The sequence below is a fragment of the Balaenoptera physalus genome (genome assembly GCF_965194825.1).
Source record: "Balaenoptera physalus genome assembly, chromosome: 14".
In the NCBI taxonomy this organism is placed as follows: domain Eukaryota; kingdom Metazoa; phylum Chordata; class Mammalia; order Artiodactyla; family Balaenopteridae; genus Balaenoptera; species Balaenoptera physalus.
The window spans coordinates 3712094-3729670 of NC_138893.1; the positions used below are offsets into that span (position 1 = coordinate 3712094).

Sequence of the window (17577 nt, forward strand, 5' to 3'; positions counted from 1 at the left end):
TTTCAAAAGGAACTTTAAAGAACAGCAAGCAATAATGCCATGAAATGCAATGAAATTCCATTTGGTAGCAGAACATAAAACATCCCAGGAATATTATTATTCAAGAAAGTGTATCCCTATCTAAGTGAAATTTTATCCTATAGACAATATTTAATAGCCAACAAGAAACAGCATAAAGAGAGACCCTCACCTTCCTTAAATATAAAAATTCTCCTTGAAAATAAAAGTGGCATGGGACAATATCAAGTTCTGATGAACTGAGGCTCTATAAACTAGGAATTTGTGGATATTCTTGTAATAATTCTTGTCATTGCCTTGATCTTAGGTCTTAATAAGTTAGTTAACTCTTTCATATATTACTTAACATTCCAGGAATCATTTAGGCCTAACCTAAGAAAGAAATTGGGTTAGATAACTAAATTGTGATTTTAAAGAACTCTACTATGATTCCTAACTTCTTAACTCTACTAAGTTCTTAATACTTTATACGAAATACAACAATGATTAACAGTGTTTGCTCTTGAAAAATCTCAAACTGCCATGTCAAATGACATCCCTCACGCTTTTCTCCTTCTCTGTCTTTATTCCATAATATAAGGTACCAACTATGTTTATAAAGAAGCAAAGTCTATTTCATATAATATTTTAACTATCAAAGTATTCTAAACTGACAGGTTTTCACAGTGGTTTTAACAAAGACAAGACCCTTTAATTAAACCAATGCTTCCTTTGTCTTTCTGGGTTTTTTAATGTTTCCTATGGGGTGGGGGGGAGGTCAGGCCCTGATGAAGTCAGACAATGGGTGTGGTCCAGATAGAGCCTTTCTGACCTTTAAACTAATAGCACATCTCTGATGTAAACAACCTTCACAAAAGTTAGTACCATATGTAAATCAGTACAAATATATCACCATGCCCTTAACATTTTAATTCATAACAGCACTTTATGATATACAAAGGCTTGGTTGGAGGAAACTAGGATGGATAAAATTTCATGGATGAAACTTAAGCCCTTATTTTATTTTATATATATTGTTTCATTTCATTTTTATTTTATTTTGTTTTATTTTAGTGGGTATTAGGTAGCATGCCTCAGTACTGTCTATAAAACTATAAGTCTGCAACTTTGCATACTTATGATAACACCACAATACTTATAATAACACCATAATCAGAGCAGAAGATACTGAAGATATTGGATAAAATCAGACGTCAAAAAGCATACTCAGTCTTGAGCCTTTTGAGAATTCAGTGTATTGTTGCTGCAGAAAAGGAAATGTAAATTGGGCCACCCATATGTTCCTTTTTGGTCAGCTCTTTGTTTTGGAAATTTCCTAAGTTAGGAAATTAATATAAAACCAGTGATGTACTTTTTTCTCTTAGGAGAAAAATAACATTCTCTCTGAAATCTTACCATCTTCCCAATCCAGGTACTATTTCATGAAAAATCATTACAGCTCTAGGTCATCCACACCAGATTACTTGTGCCTTAACCCTCTTTGCACTAGAGAGTAATGGTAATATTTTTCTTCACTCTTTCAAAAAGATGCTTATAATTATCTTCCTAGAACCATAACTAGTGTGTATGTGTTCTCACGCCTTGTTGATCCTTTCCCAATAAATGAAATTTTTATTAATTAGTGTTAGTTTCTATTGCTTTCATCCAAATAACTTCAGCAATTTGGAATTATATGTGGAACCCATAGAAGGCTAAAGAAGCTTTCAGAAAGCTTTGGAAACTAGGTAGTCGGAGTGAGAGAACCTAATCAGAAGCTAAAGGGTAAGGTTGCCCTTTGATACAGTCCCTACAGGCCATTCGAGGGTGGGGAGGGGAGATTTGGTAGAAAAGAGAATTGAGAAGGACGTAGAATAGACGTGGAAGAGCAAGCAGAGCCGTGCCGCACGTGCGTCCACCTGTGGTTGAAGAAGGGCAGGCCAGTTTACTTCAAAGTCCAACCAAGACAAGTCCTACCTACACGTCCGTGAAGATGTAGTTCCTCTAAAGAAAATAGAAACAATACTGCCAAAGGAAGGGACCAAAATAAACACACAAACACACACACTCAAATACCCAGTATAAAATTGAAATTTCCATTATGGAGGCCTCACCAAAAACATTTTGTCAATATGGTCAGCAGAAGTAGAATGAGACCATTCCATGCCATATACTGGATGATTCCATCTACATGAAATTTTTACTACAGACCAATCCATCGAGATGGAAGGCAGATGAGTGGTTGCCAGAGGACATGAGGAGGGGCAAATGAGGAATGAACACTAATGGTCCAGGGTTCCTTTTTGAGGTGATGGAATGTTCTGGAATTAGATGGTGGGGATGGTTGCCCAACTCTGTGAACAGACTTAAAAAACCACTAAATTTTACACTTTGAAAGAGTGAGTTTTTTGGTGTGTGAATTATATATCCATAAAAATACATAAAAATGAAACAATATGAAAGAATGTGACCAGTCAGAAAATGACCAGCTTTCAGGTAATAGCGGTACAATGGCAAGCACTCAAAAAACAAGAGGAAAAGCTATCGTGGAAACTATTCACTACAGAGCCCCATCTTGCTGTGACCCGTGTCTACGTATTATTTCTGAGAAATTCCAGTTGTACACATTTTACTCTCTGCCATTGTGAAAAGGGCACACGGAGTGTTCTAAAAGTTGTACTTCTTAAGAACCACTCTTTGGAAGCTCCAGGTCTGTAAGAACAGCAGCTCCTAAACCTCAGTGCCTAGTTTTGGGTTTCCTTCAGGGGTCATGAAATGTTTGGTTCTGGCAGCTTTCCTCCAGAACAGTGCAGGTACACTGGGCTAGAAACCAGGCATTTGTAGGTGAACCAGTGTTTCTTAGGTAACTTGAACTACAGCAGACCTCTGTCCTGAAGTTGAGAATCCACTGACATATATTATCTACTTGATATTTATGTCCGAGAGAATGACACCCATTTTGGAATTTTTCCTTAAGAACTTTACTCCTAAAATCTGAATCTTCCATCTGGAAATTTTAGGTGATATGGAAAGATATATACTCAGTTCATAGAGTGATAAAAATCCACGCTGGTTTTCACCTTTCTTTTCTTTTTAATATTTTTAATATTTTTCCTTTCTTTCGGTTAAGAGATATTTAAATCAGCCAAGGATTAAACAATCTTTCATTTTGGTCAAATAAGAAAATGAGAAAATAGCAGTATGATAAAGGGTAATCCTAAATAGCTTTCAGGTTCCTTCATAGCTCTGGGAAGAGTGACAGAGATGAAACCCACGCAGACACACACACACACACACACACACACACACACACACATTGGGTTGCAGTTTTTCCATGTTTCGTGTTTAAAATTGATAAAATCTTGCATAACAGAACAAAGCAACAGTGAACTTAGTGATGTTACTAGGTAGATAATTTAAAAGGAAGAAGCTTGACTACTGTGTCATATTCTACTGCCTCTAATTTGGTGTCTCTAATCTTGAGCTTGGCAACCAAATAACCTAGTTTATTACATTTATGTGTAAAATAGAATAAGTAGAATAGAGGAACTCTCTGATGAATAAAGTATATATGCTATGGTAGATTTGTTATGTGATAATACTTTTATCAAGAATATTTTTAACTTCCTAATTCTAAGGTATAAGCCAAAAAAGTAAGGTTACCAGAGGCTGAATTATGTTATTCATCATATAGTAATTAATACTTATAATAATTAACCTAAACCTTTTGAATCACAAAGTTTTGAGTAATATTTGGTAACATTTAATTTAGAATGTATTTACATTTATTCTTTGAGATTGCATAATGTAAACAACAAAATTTCCAGATCATTCAGTTAAATAGAACTGAATTCTGAAAATCTTATTCAAAGAGAATTTATTATAGTTTGAAAAATACCTGTTTTGGTGTATATATCTTACAATAAGTTTTTAAAAATATTACAGTATTTCATAGATGTGAAATACATTGTTTTAGAGAACAAACACATATATGCAACATATTTTTACTAAGAAGCTTAAGATGTATATATTCACTTGCTTCCAAGTTCCTTGGCAGTTGGGCACATTTCAGACAAAGATGCACAATGGAATATATAATATATGAGTGTGTGTGTATGTATTCTGAACACGTCTTTGCAAAAAATGCAAGGAAGGAAACTGATAAAAAGTAGACTACTAATAGAATTCTACTTTAAAATTGAAGATATACCCTTTTCAAATTGGTGTTCTTTCCTTTGCTCTAAGTCACCCCATCTGTGGTAAGTTTGAAGCTGTATGAAATTAATATAAATTCTTTCCGAAGTAGGAGCTATTTCAGGTGTTTAATTTTATGTAAAAGTATTACATATTTTATTTAAGATAAATAATTATTGCTTGGGATAAAAAATGACTCATTGGGACAATGACCAAATGTATTTTTCTGCATATTCTGATGGCGTCTAGTAAAATCCTTTACTCATGGTAAACACTCAGTAAGTAGTTGATGGTTAAATGAATGTACATATTTATCTAAAGTGGATATATTGGTATGAATTATACTTAGACAAGTAGCAATGAACCACACTCAAACTATGAATTAGGAAGTATAATTGTGAATTATACATTCTGCTTAAATTATGGTGCTTAGGTTTTCTAATAAATATGAATATATTAAAGTATTATTAAAATTATTATGTGTGAGATTTCCTGGAATATATAATATCATCAGTACAGTGGAAAGGTAGATTTGCTTTAAAAAGCCACAAACCTTTTAATTCTTATTTTGCAGAATGGTTTCACACCATTGTATATGGCGGCCCAGGAGAACCACCTGGAAGTTGTCAAGTTTCTCCTTGACAATGGTGCAAGCCAGAGCCTGGCCACGGAGGTAAGACACTTTGGTTCTTTCCATGGGTAAATTCACATGTTTATAGGGCATTTTATAAACCTGAAGCTGTAAATTGAGAATTTGTCCCACTGGTATTTCATTGCAGTTGTATATTAATGTGTGGGCTCGCAAGTTTTTATGAAATATGTTAGGAAACTCTATTCTTAGTCTTTCAAGAATCTTCCATTGCATAGATACCCTTTCTGCTCTTAAATGCCTGGCTCTACCCTATAACTGAGCTATTTATTTACTGTTTACATATTTGCTTGAGAACACTTATCTGCTTCTTACAATTTTGCCTCAAAGGCAGCCACTGTTTTGAAATATTTTTGTGATAAAATGTAAGTTTTAAATCTGTTTTTTTTCCAAATTTAAGCTAGCATAATTATAATGATTGGATTTGTATATTTCTAAAGTTAACTAATTAAACTCACACTTCTAAACAAAACTAGTACACATTTTTAAATACTAGATAAAAGTGGTATCTAAAAAAAAAACGTTTGCAGTCATGAATAGAGGAGTTATTTAAAAATAAAAAGTTATTTAAGTCACTGGTACTGTTTTAGGTAATACAGTTTATTTTTTAAACTAATCTGGATGGAAGATTGTGATCCCTTGTAAAGTGTATCACTAGAAATCTATTGCTAATAATAAAGGACCAATGTTTGAGTATTCTTTATTTTTAACAAAATAATGAATTAGAACAGATATAGGGTTATCCCTTTCATAATACCACTCCTCTGACTTTCATTCTGAAGTATTTCCTGAATGGCACAAGAAAGATGGCAATACAGGGACTGCATATAACCTCACCCAGTTTTTGAGATTCTGCCTTCAGGGGAAACCACTAAGTAAATGAAGAGGCAGTTCACACAAAAAGAAATACAAATGACCATAAATGTATGAAAATACCTCACCCTCCCTCATAGTCAAAGAAGTATTAATTTATTAATCAGATAAAGAATGAGATCCAGTCTTTTGCCCATGGGATGAGGAAGAAATTCAAGGGGTAGAAAAAATTGGAACGTAACTACCTTATTGGTGAAGTTGACAATTGGTTGCACCACTTTTGCAGAAGCAGTAACTATCAAAATTAGTATTATACACCTTTTTACATAGCAGTTCCACTTCAAAGAATTTCTGTCACATATATTAGAAGATAATGCAAAAAAAATGGTTATTATATAAGAAGCTCAACAATATGATTAGTAATAACAATTTTTTAAAAACTAGGAGGGACAAATGGGGAAGTCATTGGATAAATACTGCTCTACTTAGACAGTAAAATGCTATTCTGCACTATTAACAAGGAGACAAGACTCTATGAACTGATACAGGAAAATGTCCATAGAGTATTGTTACCAATGGTTTATTCTGAAAATTAGGAGGGAGCCTTACTTTTCACTTCATACCCTTCAGTTCTCTTGGTGATTTTTATCTTGAGAATGTATTTTTAAACAATAATATCCTTAGAGCTTGGTAAGAAATAACAAAGGAACCAACATTTGTAGACGTCAAACAGGTCCCATCCTCACACTGGGAGGAGGTAGCCTGAGTGAGTCCCTGAAGTACGACGAAACGCAGGTCTCATCATGCTTTGCAGGGAGAATGGGCAGCAGCGGTTGTTGTAGAAGAGAAAACCCATTCACATTTTTGGATGGAAAAACGAAATAATATAAATGTCCTGATGACAGTAATTCTGTAGTACTGTTTTCATCTGTGAGGGACAGGTAGTATTCTTTTTCAGGCTGCGACGGGCAGAGCATCAAGTGTCTCTCCTTTAGAAACGAATATGAGCCCAATTAACTGCTAATAGATTAGAGTTAACTTGTCAGCTAATTATCAGTAACTCACTGAGTTCTCCAATTTTTTTTAAGCTTTCAAGGCCCCCAAAGAGGCACTACAACCAAGTAAAAAGAAATATTATATGAGATCCTCAAACAACTAATTCAGTCTTTTAGCAAGAAGATAGGTATGTAGGTAGGTAGATAGATAGATAGATAGGTAATGTAGATAGATATGTAGATGATATGTAGATAGATAGATATGTAGATGATAGATATCTAGATAGATAGAGATATGTAGATAGATATATATGTACATAGATAGGTAGGTAGATAGATATGTAGATAGGTAGGTAGATAGATATGTAGGTGATATATATGTAGATAGATATGTAGATGATAGATATACAGATATGTAGATAGATAAATAGATAGATTTTTTTTTACTCCTTTATATTAATTTCAAGAGGTTTCTGGGGGGGTTTTGGGTAGCTTTAAAAAGTAAATGAATGAATGAATGTTCTAAGAACAAATCACATCCATGTCTTCATGAGGGTGCTAGCACATCACTATATAAACAACATCTGTCTGATTATCTGGACCTATTTGAAGCTTTGACTGAATTTTTATCTCTTCCTTTGGATTATTAGTACTAGAAACTAAAAAGAACAGCAAGAAATAAGATGTTTCATTCACACAATGTTCTAACTACGATTTGCAATAATATTGGTATCATTTATACAGAAGTCTGTATTTACAGAACGAACAGTAGTGGGCAATGAAAGGATTCCTTAGAAGGAAAAATTTTAATAGGATTTTTAATTTATTATATGATGTGATATTGCCAAGTTCCGTCAATACACTTTTTCTTCCATATGTACCTTGTATATATGTATCAAGTCTTTGGCATGGTTGTGCTTTTTGAAACCTTTCCTGTGTTACTGTGTACTGCATTTATGTCTTTTGCGTTTATATCTTCCTTCTTTTCCACGTCTATCTTCCTTCTTTCGCTAATCAAAATTTTGAAGCATGAGGTAAATGTATTTGTTCACTTACATGGCAGAAGCAATTTATTAAGCACCTACTATGTGCCAGACACTCCACAAGGCAGTGAAGTTTCTCAAGGAGCTCCTATCACATTTCCTTTCGGCTTGTATTTTTCTCTTAAGAATAACTGTACAGAGCAAACCAAATCGTTTAAACTTGGTTTGGAAACAAAATCTAGAGCTGCTAATTTTAGCTGTTAACACCTTCGGGCTGGTGCTTTGTGTCTTTAATTGGTTTGTGCAGGGAGCACATTCTTGTCAGTGCTAATGTCTCAGCTGCAGTTGATTTTCTGGTGCAAGGTAGTTTCCTTTACGTATAGGCCCTGTGGATTGAAAACTTCCTATCAGTGGAAATGGAGCCATTTCATTTTGCTGCAGAACAGAAGTGAGCTGTCATTTTTACCCCTCAGGTTTTGCTCAGGTTTTAAAAGTGAGGTGCAACGTTAACTCTTAATACACAATTTTCCTTTCACCATTCCATTTTTTTAAATGTATTTTTCTCTTTTTTTTTTTTCAAAAGTAATATGTTAAATAAATGAGAAAGTACAATAAAAAGCAAAAAGAAGAAAAAGCCACGGTTAATTTTCCCTAGAGATGACATTCTGTTTATTCATCCAGATTTTTTGTCCATGTTCACAATGCACACATTTATCTTAATGAAAATGAGATCATATATTTACACGGTTATGTAGATTCCTTTTCCCATAACATTAAATTACACTCTAAACTTTATGTCCCTAAGTGTAACCTGTGATATCATTTTGATGACGTCCAGGTTGTATCCAGCCTTTCTCTGTTGTCTTACATGTGGTTGCAGGGAATGTTCTTCTGGTTGCATTAATGCTCATCCTCTTCCTCATTTGGGTCTTCTTGGAAAAGTTGAAAGGAGCAAGTGGAACTTCAGCCAGATCTTGAGGCTTGGAGCATAGATAGAATTCGTGTATGCAGAACAAGGAGGAGGACATTTCAGGGTGCAGCAAATAGCCTGAGTTCAGATGCCAGGGTGGAGATAGTCCGCACGTCCACAGTTAGTAAGGAGAATGGAGATTTATACAAGATTTATATGAGAAGGGCCTGGGCAATACTGTCACTTAGGCGCTTGGGACCAATATTTTACACATCCTTGAATATAAATGTGCTGATTTGCATTCAGCCAAATAAGTGGTAGGAGTGGTAGGTGTTTTCCAGCAAGGAATACAATGGTGAAAGTGGTCTTTTAGGAAAACCCACAAGACATGAGTATGCAAGTAACTCTGTTTTTTCTTTCTGCCTTATAAGCACTCTTCCATTAGAGCAGCCCTTGATTTGTGCCACAGGGACTACAGATATAAAATATCATGACCCGAATAAAATAATAAGTAACTTACTTGCCAGTTGTCTAGTAAAAATAATTTTGAAATGTTCTTTTGAGTGTGTGATAATGAAAGCATTGCAGAATTAAAATTTGGGAGCCAGTCCTGGGATGTTCTGCTCTGTGCTATCTGTTCTACAGTCAGCAGATCATCCACAAATTAATTAACCACAGTGAAATCTGTAGCTGTCTTCTCTTTGTCAAGTCCCAGGGCCATACAGTGGGAAGACTCAATGTATAGATGTGTGTGTATGTCTGAATTGCCTTTAGTCACATTTTGTATGATCCCTTCTTTCATTGGTCAGAGAAGCCATGAGTCTTCTCATGTATATCTTTCTTAAAAGAGCAGTGAGTATAGTTCATTAATTCACATATACTAATTGAGCACCAGATATACGCTAGGCCACAAGGTACAGTGATGAAGCAGTTTTAAATTAGCAGTGGAAATGTTTACAGCTTATTTAAACGAACTCCTTTGAAAAATTTGCCTGGATTTAACCCGAGATGTAATTGTTTTCGCTGAGATTATTTTATGGATACTGAAATTCTGCCATCTTTTTCTTCTTTAGGTAGGACTTTCAAAATTTCCCCACTTTTTCCACAGGAAGAAACCCATAAACTTATTACACATTTTTAAATTATTTCCTGCTTTGGTATATGTGTAGTTTTAAATTTCTTTCCACATATATGTCTACTTGAGTATGTCAGCTTTAATAACCCTGAACAAAAAATTGACACTTGGTCACTCAGTCACCTTCTTATTTGTTAATTAAGAAGAAAATATCCATAGGGACCAATCTTGACCCATCCATCTATTCGCAGGATGGCTTCACACCGTTGGCAGTAGCTTTGCAACAAGGTCACGATCAAGTAGTGTCGCTCCTGCTAGAAAACGACACGAAAGGAAAAGTGCGTCTTCCAGCTCTTCACATCGCTGCCCGGAAAGATGACACGAAAGCTGCCGCCCTGCTGCTGCAGAATGACAACAATGCGGATGTGGAGTCGAAGGTGAGGGCCTGGGAAACGAGCCCCTCGTGCGGCATCCTATGTTAGGCACCCAAATGTGAAGAATGCCTGGGCTCCCTTTGGAGCTTATGCCAAACACTTAACTGCACCGAAAGGAATGAAATCAAGCGCCCAAGTCATCCAGCTGAAGGCACGTCCCCCGCCCTTGGCATCTAAAGCTGGGAGGGAACTGTGGGTGCTGCCCTATATGTGCTAACAGGAGGCCACCCCAAAAGAAATCAATCGATACGTAACCAATAGTGTCCTTCCTTTGAACATACATTTTTAATGTAGTTAACACGTCAGCTCAAACATCAAGGTGAAAAATTACAAAATGCTAGCCACAGTGTGCACGAAATAAACTTTTGGTTGCTATCTAAGACGGTAGGCAAGGCACTGAGTATTGATCAGCTGTGGAAGCCATGCCAGCAGCCAGGGTCCCAGCCAACAACTCCCACTGTCTAGACACTTTCAGGTCTCGGTGAAGGAAATGTGGCATTTGGAATAGGCCATCGTGTAGCCCTTCATTCAGTCTAGCTTTCTTTCTGTGCCTATTGTGCTTCCATCAGAGCTTTCATCCTCATCACTTAGCTGTCATGAGCTTTCTGCCCTCCATTATCACCGACAGCAAACTAACCGTTCATTTTTTCCTCCTCTTTGCTTCCAAATGTGTTAACCTAGATGGTGGTGAATAGAACAACAGAGGTATATATGTGTATATACGTGTACATATGATCTATATCTGCATCATCATCCTCCCATTTCTTAGTGCTGCTACCTCATTTCTTTCCCTTCTTCTTTGCATTGCCTTCTGTAGGCTAGATACCTGCTTTATACGCCCGCCCTCAAAGTAGCATGTGCCAGAGAAGATAGTAGTTTGATTACCAGGGCTTTCTGCAGCTGAACCTGGTGTTTGAAAGGAAGTATGAGGAAGCCTTGAAACTTAAGGGTGTTTCAATAGCGTTCTGTGACATGAAGCGTTTTGACACTTGGGAAACTTCTCAGCTATACCTAAAGCTGCAGACAACCCTGTCATTCTACTCATCTAGGATTGGTTCTTTAGAGTTCTGCATGAGACGTACCCTCAGTGGTGTCAGCAAGATGAAAGTTACCTCAGAAGGGGACCTATATGACCCACCCTTGACAAGAGTCAGTCAGATCGCCAGCATGGCTGAGAAGCTTGCTAACAATTTAGAAACGCATCTAGTTCCTATAAGGTTTAAATCTTTGGGGACTAAGTGAATCGCTGCATGTTTTAGCATTTTTTTTAAGGAAGTACAATGACCTTGGTATGAATAATCCAGAAAAATGGGTTATCGAGTAGGCATTTGCTAATAAAGAGACCAGCTTGTCGATTTCTTTATGAAATGCATTCACCATGATTCAAGACCAATTGTAATAGTACCTCTTCCCCCCAAATTGCTTTCATCATTAAAATTGGCTTTTGCTGTTTGTTAATTTGACTCTATATTGAATATATAAAACAAGTTAAATTTTGACAGAGTTTCAGTGGACAATTCTATGAATAATAAAACGGTGGTACTAATCGAACTTCCTTTGAGCTATCAAGATATTTCTTGTCATCCCTATTTTAACTTTTGGAAACCTTGGCTTCTGTGTAGTTCTGCTCCTGGATTACTAAAATGGCTCAGTCTCCACCCTTGGCTCCTTCCTGGCTATTCCTCTGCCTGTGAGTTTGGCATCTCTTTGAAATCCTATGAGCAATTGGCACTAACGGAAAGAAACCTAGTACAGAATGGAATGTGGACCGCAGCATATTTTGCTTCCTCGTTTTTATCTGGGCAGGGTTATAGTATTAACATGTCAGACACGGGGCCGGCAGGAATCAGCTGAACGTCTGCTCTGTTTTCTTTCCAGAGTGGCTTCACTCCGCTCCACATAGCTGCTCACTATGGAAATATCAACGTAGCCACGTTGCTGTTAAACCGAGCGGCAGCCGTGGACTTCACTGCACGGGTAAGACTGCTGCGGTCTGATGTGCGCTTCAAGCATTTGAAACGATTCTTAACCCTCCTTCCCCAACATGAGGAGGAGGTCGAGACAGATGACCTCCAAAGGTCCTCCCAGTCAGTGGAAGCTGAGATGTCTACTTATCCTAGTGCGTTTTCTTGCTTGCATACAGGTGTGCCTATTTCCTAGGAGGAAAAGAAAACCAAGATCGGGGTCGGGAGTAGGGGTGGGTGATAAATATCTAAGTGAACATATAGAAAATGTGATTTAAATAATCATGACTGGAAACTACAAACTGTCCCCCAGGTTGCAATTTCTGAGACTGTAGAAATGGGTCGGATGGCACTTAACAGTGCTCTAGAAATCAGGGTCTTGATCTTCCAGGTGGGAATGAGTTGGAATGTCTGGATAAGGCCCAAACTTTAGAAGCCAAATAATAGACGCCACCTTTTGCTCTTATCTTCTGTCTCCCTTAAACTTTCAGAATGAGTAACACGATTCTGTAACCTGAGTAAGCTCATAATCATAGGGAAAGGAATTACTGTGTCGTGTGTACTCCTAGACAGCAACTCAGACATGCAGAGTAAAATGGCCCTGAATGTAAACGCTGGTCTAGCTCTAGGCCTGATCGTCCGCAACAGCGTCATCAGAAGTAGAAACAAAGTAGGAAGCAGAATAGAGAAGTGGCTGGATGTGGGGACTCGGGATTCAGACGCCCTGGGTTCCAGTTTTGGATTTAACTTTTCTTTCTGTGTCCATCAGTTTCCTCATTGGTAAGATGACGTTAATATGGATTATGAAATTAAATAATAAATGGTGATAAAAAAACATAATATCGGCACTCCTGCACTGGGTCACTGAGAAATAGGAGTGAGCGTACCCAGAGTACCTAGCGCTGTGCCTGACACACCAGCACCAGCAGCGCTGTGATTCTGCACATAGCATTTGAAGTATTATTTTTGCTAAACACCTCACTTGTTAGGGGAGAAGTGGCAATAGACCCGATAGAGAGAACAATCATAATACTAGTACTAGCAGTAGTTGTGGCAGCAGTAAAAGTAATACCATCTTTGGGGCTTCCCTGGTGGTGCAGTGGTTGAGAATCTGCCTGCAGGGGACACGGGTTCGAGCCCTGGTCTGGGAAGATCCCACATGCTGCGGAGCAACTAAGCCCGTGAGCCACAACTACTGAGCCTGCGTGTCTGGAGCCTGTGCTCCGCAACAAGAGAGACCGCGATAGTGAAAGGCCCGTGCACCGCGATGAAGAATGGCCCCCGCTTGCCACAACTAGAGAAAGCCCTCGCACAGAAACGAAGACCCAACACAGCCAAAAATAAATAAATAAATAAAAATTTTAAAAAAATGTAATACCATCTTTGAAGCAGATGCCAAGCTGAGCATTTTTATCTCATTTTTTCTTATATCAAGAGAAGTGTTACTTATCCTTGTGTTACAGAAGGGGAAACCAAGGCTTAGAGATAAGAAATAGCTGGTCCAGATCACAGAGCTAGCAAATGAGAAAGGGCAAATTTCAGCCCCAAAGCTCTTCACCCCTCCAGTCTTCCTCCTCCCTCCACGGATCTTAAGGGTTCATTTTTCTTTTCCTTCTTATAATTCATTAGCTCTATAAAAATTAATACGAACTCAGAATGGGCTAATATAAAAGCTATTTCCAGGGACAGAGCGATGTCGGGCCGCGGCCCTGGGAGCTCCGCCTCTGCCAGCGGGACCCGGCACGCTGCCCGGACCGGCGCTCAGGGGGCCCGGGCCGGCTAGAGGCATGGGGGGCGCCGGGGCCCTGCGGCGGAGTACCAGAGGCCTGGCAGGTCACCAGGGAGCCGGGTGCCCATGGCTGGCTTGCAGGTGGGACCCCCTGCAGGCTCCCCATTTGGCACAGCTGCTCCACTTAGACCTGGCATGCCACCCACCATGATGGACCCATTCCGAAAACGCCTGCTTGTGCCCCAGGCCCAGCCCCCCCGATGCCTGCCCAGCGCTGGGGGTTAAAGAGGAGGAAGGTGGCAGATAAAGTTCTACCTCAGCGAATTCGGGAGCTTGTCCCAGAGCCTCAGGTGTACATGGATCTCTTGGCTTTTGAGCGGAAGCTGGACCAGACCATTGCTCGAAAGCGGATGGAGATCCAGGAGACCATCAAAAAGCCTCTGACGCAGAAACGAAAGCTGCGGATCTATATTTCTAATATGTTCGGTCCCAGCAAGGCAGAAGGTGATCGTGCAGGAACCGCAGGGACCCCCGGGGGGGAAACCCTGCAGGGGACCAGGTGGCTTCCTGGGAACTCCGAGTAGAGGGAAAACTGCTGGATGATCCTAGGAAACAGAAGAGGAAGTTTTCTTCAGTCTTGAAGAGCCTCGTCATTGAGCTGGACAAGGAACTGTACGGGCCTGACAACCTCCTGGTGGAGTGGCACCGGATGCCCACCACCCAGGAGACAGATGGCTTCCAGGTGAAACGCCTGGAGACCTCATCGTCAAGGGCACCCTCCTGCTCATGCTGGGTCATCAGAGCCTCCCCGGTACAAGTGGGACCCCCGACTGGCGAGGCTGCTGGGGGTGCACACACAGACGAGGGCTGCCATCATGCAGGCCCTGTGGCTCTACGTCAGACACAACCAGCTGCAGGACGGCCACGAGCGGGAGTACATCAGCTGCAACCGGTACTTCCACCAGATCTTCAGTTGTGGCCGCCTCCGTTTCTCTGAGATTCCCATGAAGCCAGCCGGGTTGCTGCAGCACCCAGACCCCGTTGTCATCAACCATGTCATTGGCGTGGACCCTAGCGACCAGAAGAAGACAGCCTGTTATGACATTGATGTGGAGGTGGATGACCCGCTCAGGGCCCAGAGGAGCAATTTTCTGGCCTCTACCACCAATCAGCAGGAGATCGCCTCCCTTGATGTCAAGATCCATGAGACCATTGAGTCCATCAACCAGCTGAAGACCCAGAGGGACTTCATGCTCAGTTTTAGCACTGACCCCCAGGACTTCATCCAGGAATGGCCCCGTTCCCAGCACTGGGACCTCAAGGTCATCACTGATGTGACTGGGAATCCTGAGGAGGAGAGACGAGCTGCTTCCTACCGCCAGCCCTGGGCCCAGGAAGCAGTGGGGAGGCACATCTTTGCCAAGGTGCAGCAGCAAAGGCGGGACCTGGAACAGGTGCCGGGAATCCGCCTGACCTAACTGCTCAGGGACCCCTTCCTTTCTTCCCAGCCCTGGAAGGGGACCACCCTCTGGGGCACAGACATGAAGGATAAGGAGGGGGTGAGGGGTGTCTCCTGTCGCCCTCTGCTCCCCAGCTTTAGTCTCATAACTGTAGTGAGAGGATTCCTCGTTGCTTAGTCCCCAGAGCCTTACTACTTACACGTCGGCTTTAACTGGATTCACAGCAGAGGCCTCCTGTGCCCCCTGCAGGCAGGCCCAAGTAGGACCTGGGGGCTGTGCTTTGACATCGCAAAGACCCCTGGCTTTGCTTGTTTACAGACCCCCTTGGGGCGAGTGTCAGCGCTGGCTCTGGGGAGCTGGGCGAGGAAGAGGGGCACAGCTCACACTCTTCCTAGCCTTTCCAAACCAAAGTTCTTTGCTATTCCTACCAGCCCAGCCTTGCTGCTGCTTTTTTTTCCTTTCCTTTGGGTATTTGCACTATTCGTGGAGCAGGTTTTTCTATGCAGGAGCCACTTTTTTTTGTACAGGAGTAAGCTGGGGTTTTTCAGGGAGCCCTACTTGGTGTCTCCTTCCTTATTTTCTTTTCTCAGTCTATGCAAGCGGCTCTGGCCGCCATCATCTCCTGAGAGGCTAGAGGGCTGCAACCCCAGCTCTTGGGCCCAGGGGTAACGCCTCCTAGAGGGAGGGCACGCTAGTTCTCTGGCGGGGCCTGAGGCAGGGGTGAGTGAGCTGGGGGAGGGCAGGGGAGCGGTGGGGAGGACTGTTGTTCCCCTTCGGAGCTTGGGAAGGAGAGTGGGCCTAGGGCTTGGCAAGTGCCACTTCTGGCAGGTTTGGAAATTTCCAAATAAATCTTTGTTTATTGGTGGCAAAAAAAAAAAAAAAAAAAAAGCTATTTCCTATCCTGTTGTCATCAGCCTGCTAAAAAGCCTTTATCAGTTGAAATGAGGCAGCTCATGTCACTCCAGAGCCATGTTCTTATTGCACTAATAGCATCCTTGGGTTTCAGCAGCATGGCAGACCCGAGGCCTAGTGTGACATTTTGAAGGACAAAGTTAAGTACTTCTTTAAGTCATGTATAAACAGGGCACGCCGATGTGAAAACTGAAGCTCGTGTCTGTAAGATGCATTCTTCTGGTTTTATATCTCTAACTCACAGAAAACCTCATTAAGTCACATCTTCTAATTAGGACATTTGGAAAATTCATGTCAGGGTAGTGTTTGAAGTTTTGCCTTTGTGCCATTGTTCAGAAATTTCCCGATGCTGCTGAAAATAAGAAGATTGGGGTAATGTTTAAGCAATTTAAGAGGACAAATTGCAGTATTTTCAGACTCCTTCAAGCAATTCCGAAGCATCCATTTACATTAAAACAATGACTATGGTAATTACAAATGATGCTAAATTATTGATTAAAGATCAGTGGACTCTATGGAAGCTAAAAAAAAAACCACACACACACAAAAAGGTTCTGAAGAACCTAGGGGCAAGGCAGGAATAAAGACGCAGACGTAGAGAATGGATTTGAGAACACAGGGAGGGGAAAGGGTAAGCTGGGATGAAGTGAGAGAGTGGCATGGACATATATACACTACCCAATGTAAAATAGATAGCTAGTGGGAAGCAGCCGCATAGCACAGGGAGATCAGCTCCGTGCTTTGTCACCACCTAGAGGGGTGGGTTAGGGAGGGTGGGAGGGAGACACAAGAGGGAGGAGATATGAGGATATATGTGTATGTATAGCTGATTCACTTTGTTATAAAGCAGAAACTAACACACCATTGTAAAGCAATTATACTCCAATAAAGATGTTTTTAAAAAAAAAGTGGAGACCTCAGACCCACGTTGTTACGTTGTTACGTTGTTAACCTTGTCTGAATTACCATATGTGATTTAAGTCACATTGTGCTTTTGTTTAAAATATGTTAAAATTCAGACTTTTTGCTGATTTGGAAAAGCATTTTCTCCAGACATTCCTAACTAACGAGGCCTCAGCATTCTGAACTGAATGCTGCAGTGGAATTTAATCATACTTACTAGGAGGCCTGTACTGTTGCTTACACCCTACAACACATGCTTCCCTCTGTAGTACGTGATGGATGGCTTGCAGTAGGATGTCTGAGCAGAACTGGTCTTCATGAAAAGCTTAATCGGAGGCAACTGCTAGTTGCCTCCAGAAACCCACTATAGGTTCCAAATCTCCAGTAATTTTATTACGTAACAATCCAGCATTTAGCCTTTTGTATTACAGAGACCTCTCCCTTCCCAACTTGAGTGGGGTCCTTCTAGGTCAGAGTTCTCTCAGGGATGTAGCAGGTGAAAGTAAGATGCCCTAGAACACAGAAGGGATCAGATTTTGCCTGGTCAGAACAATAAAGGAAG

At 40.5% G+C, this 17577-nt stretch overlaps 1 protein-coding gene and 1 pseudogene across 2 annotated transcripts in view; both read left to right on the forward strand.

The window, feature by feature from the left end:
* The window catches only part of ANK3 (ankyrin 3), a 342898-nt gene that overhangs the window by 115341 nt on the left and 209980 nt on the right, over positions 1–17577 (forward strand). The window contains exons 5-7 of the mRNA XM_082424963.1: positions 4763–4861; positions 9865–10050; positions 11926–12024. Of these exons, the coding sequence (XP_082281089.1) occupies positions 4763–4861; positions 9865–10050; positions 11926–12024 (384 nt within the window). The remainder of the gene's footprint in view (positions 1–4762; positions 4862–9864; positions 10051–11925; positions 12025–17577) is intronic.
* On the forward strand, positions 12607–15249 carry LOC309642882 (SWI/SNF-related matrix-associated actin-dependent regulator of chromatin subfamily D member 2 pseudogene; annotated as a pseudogene). The gene is made up of 2 exons: positions 12607–12670; positions 13695–15249. The product of its transcript is annotated as an SWI/SNF-related matrix-associated actin-dependent regulator of chromatin subfamily D member 2 pseudogene (transcript).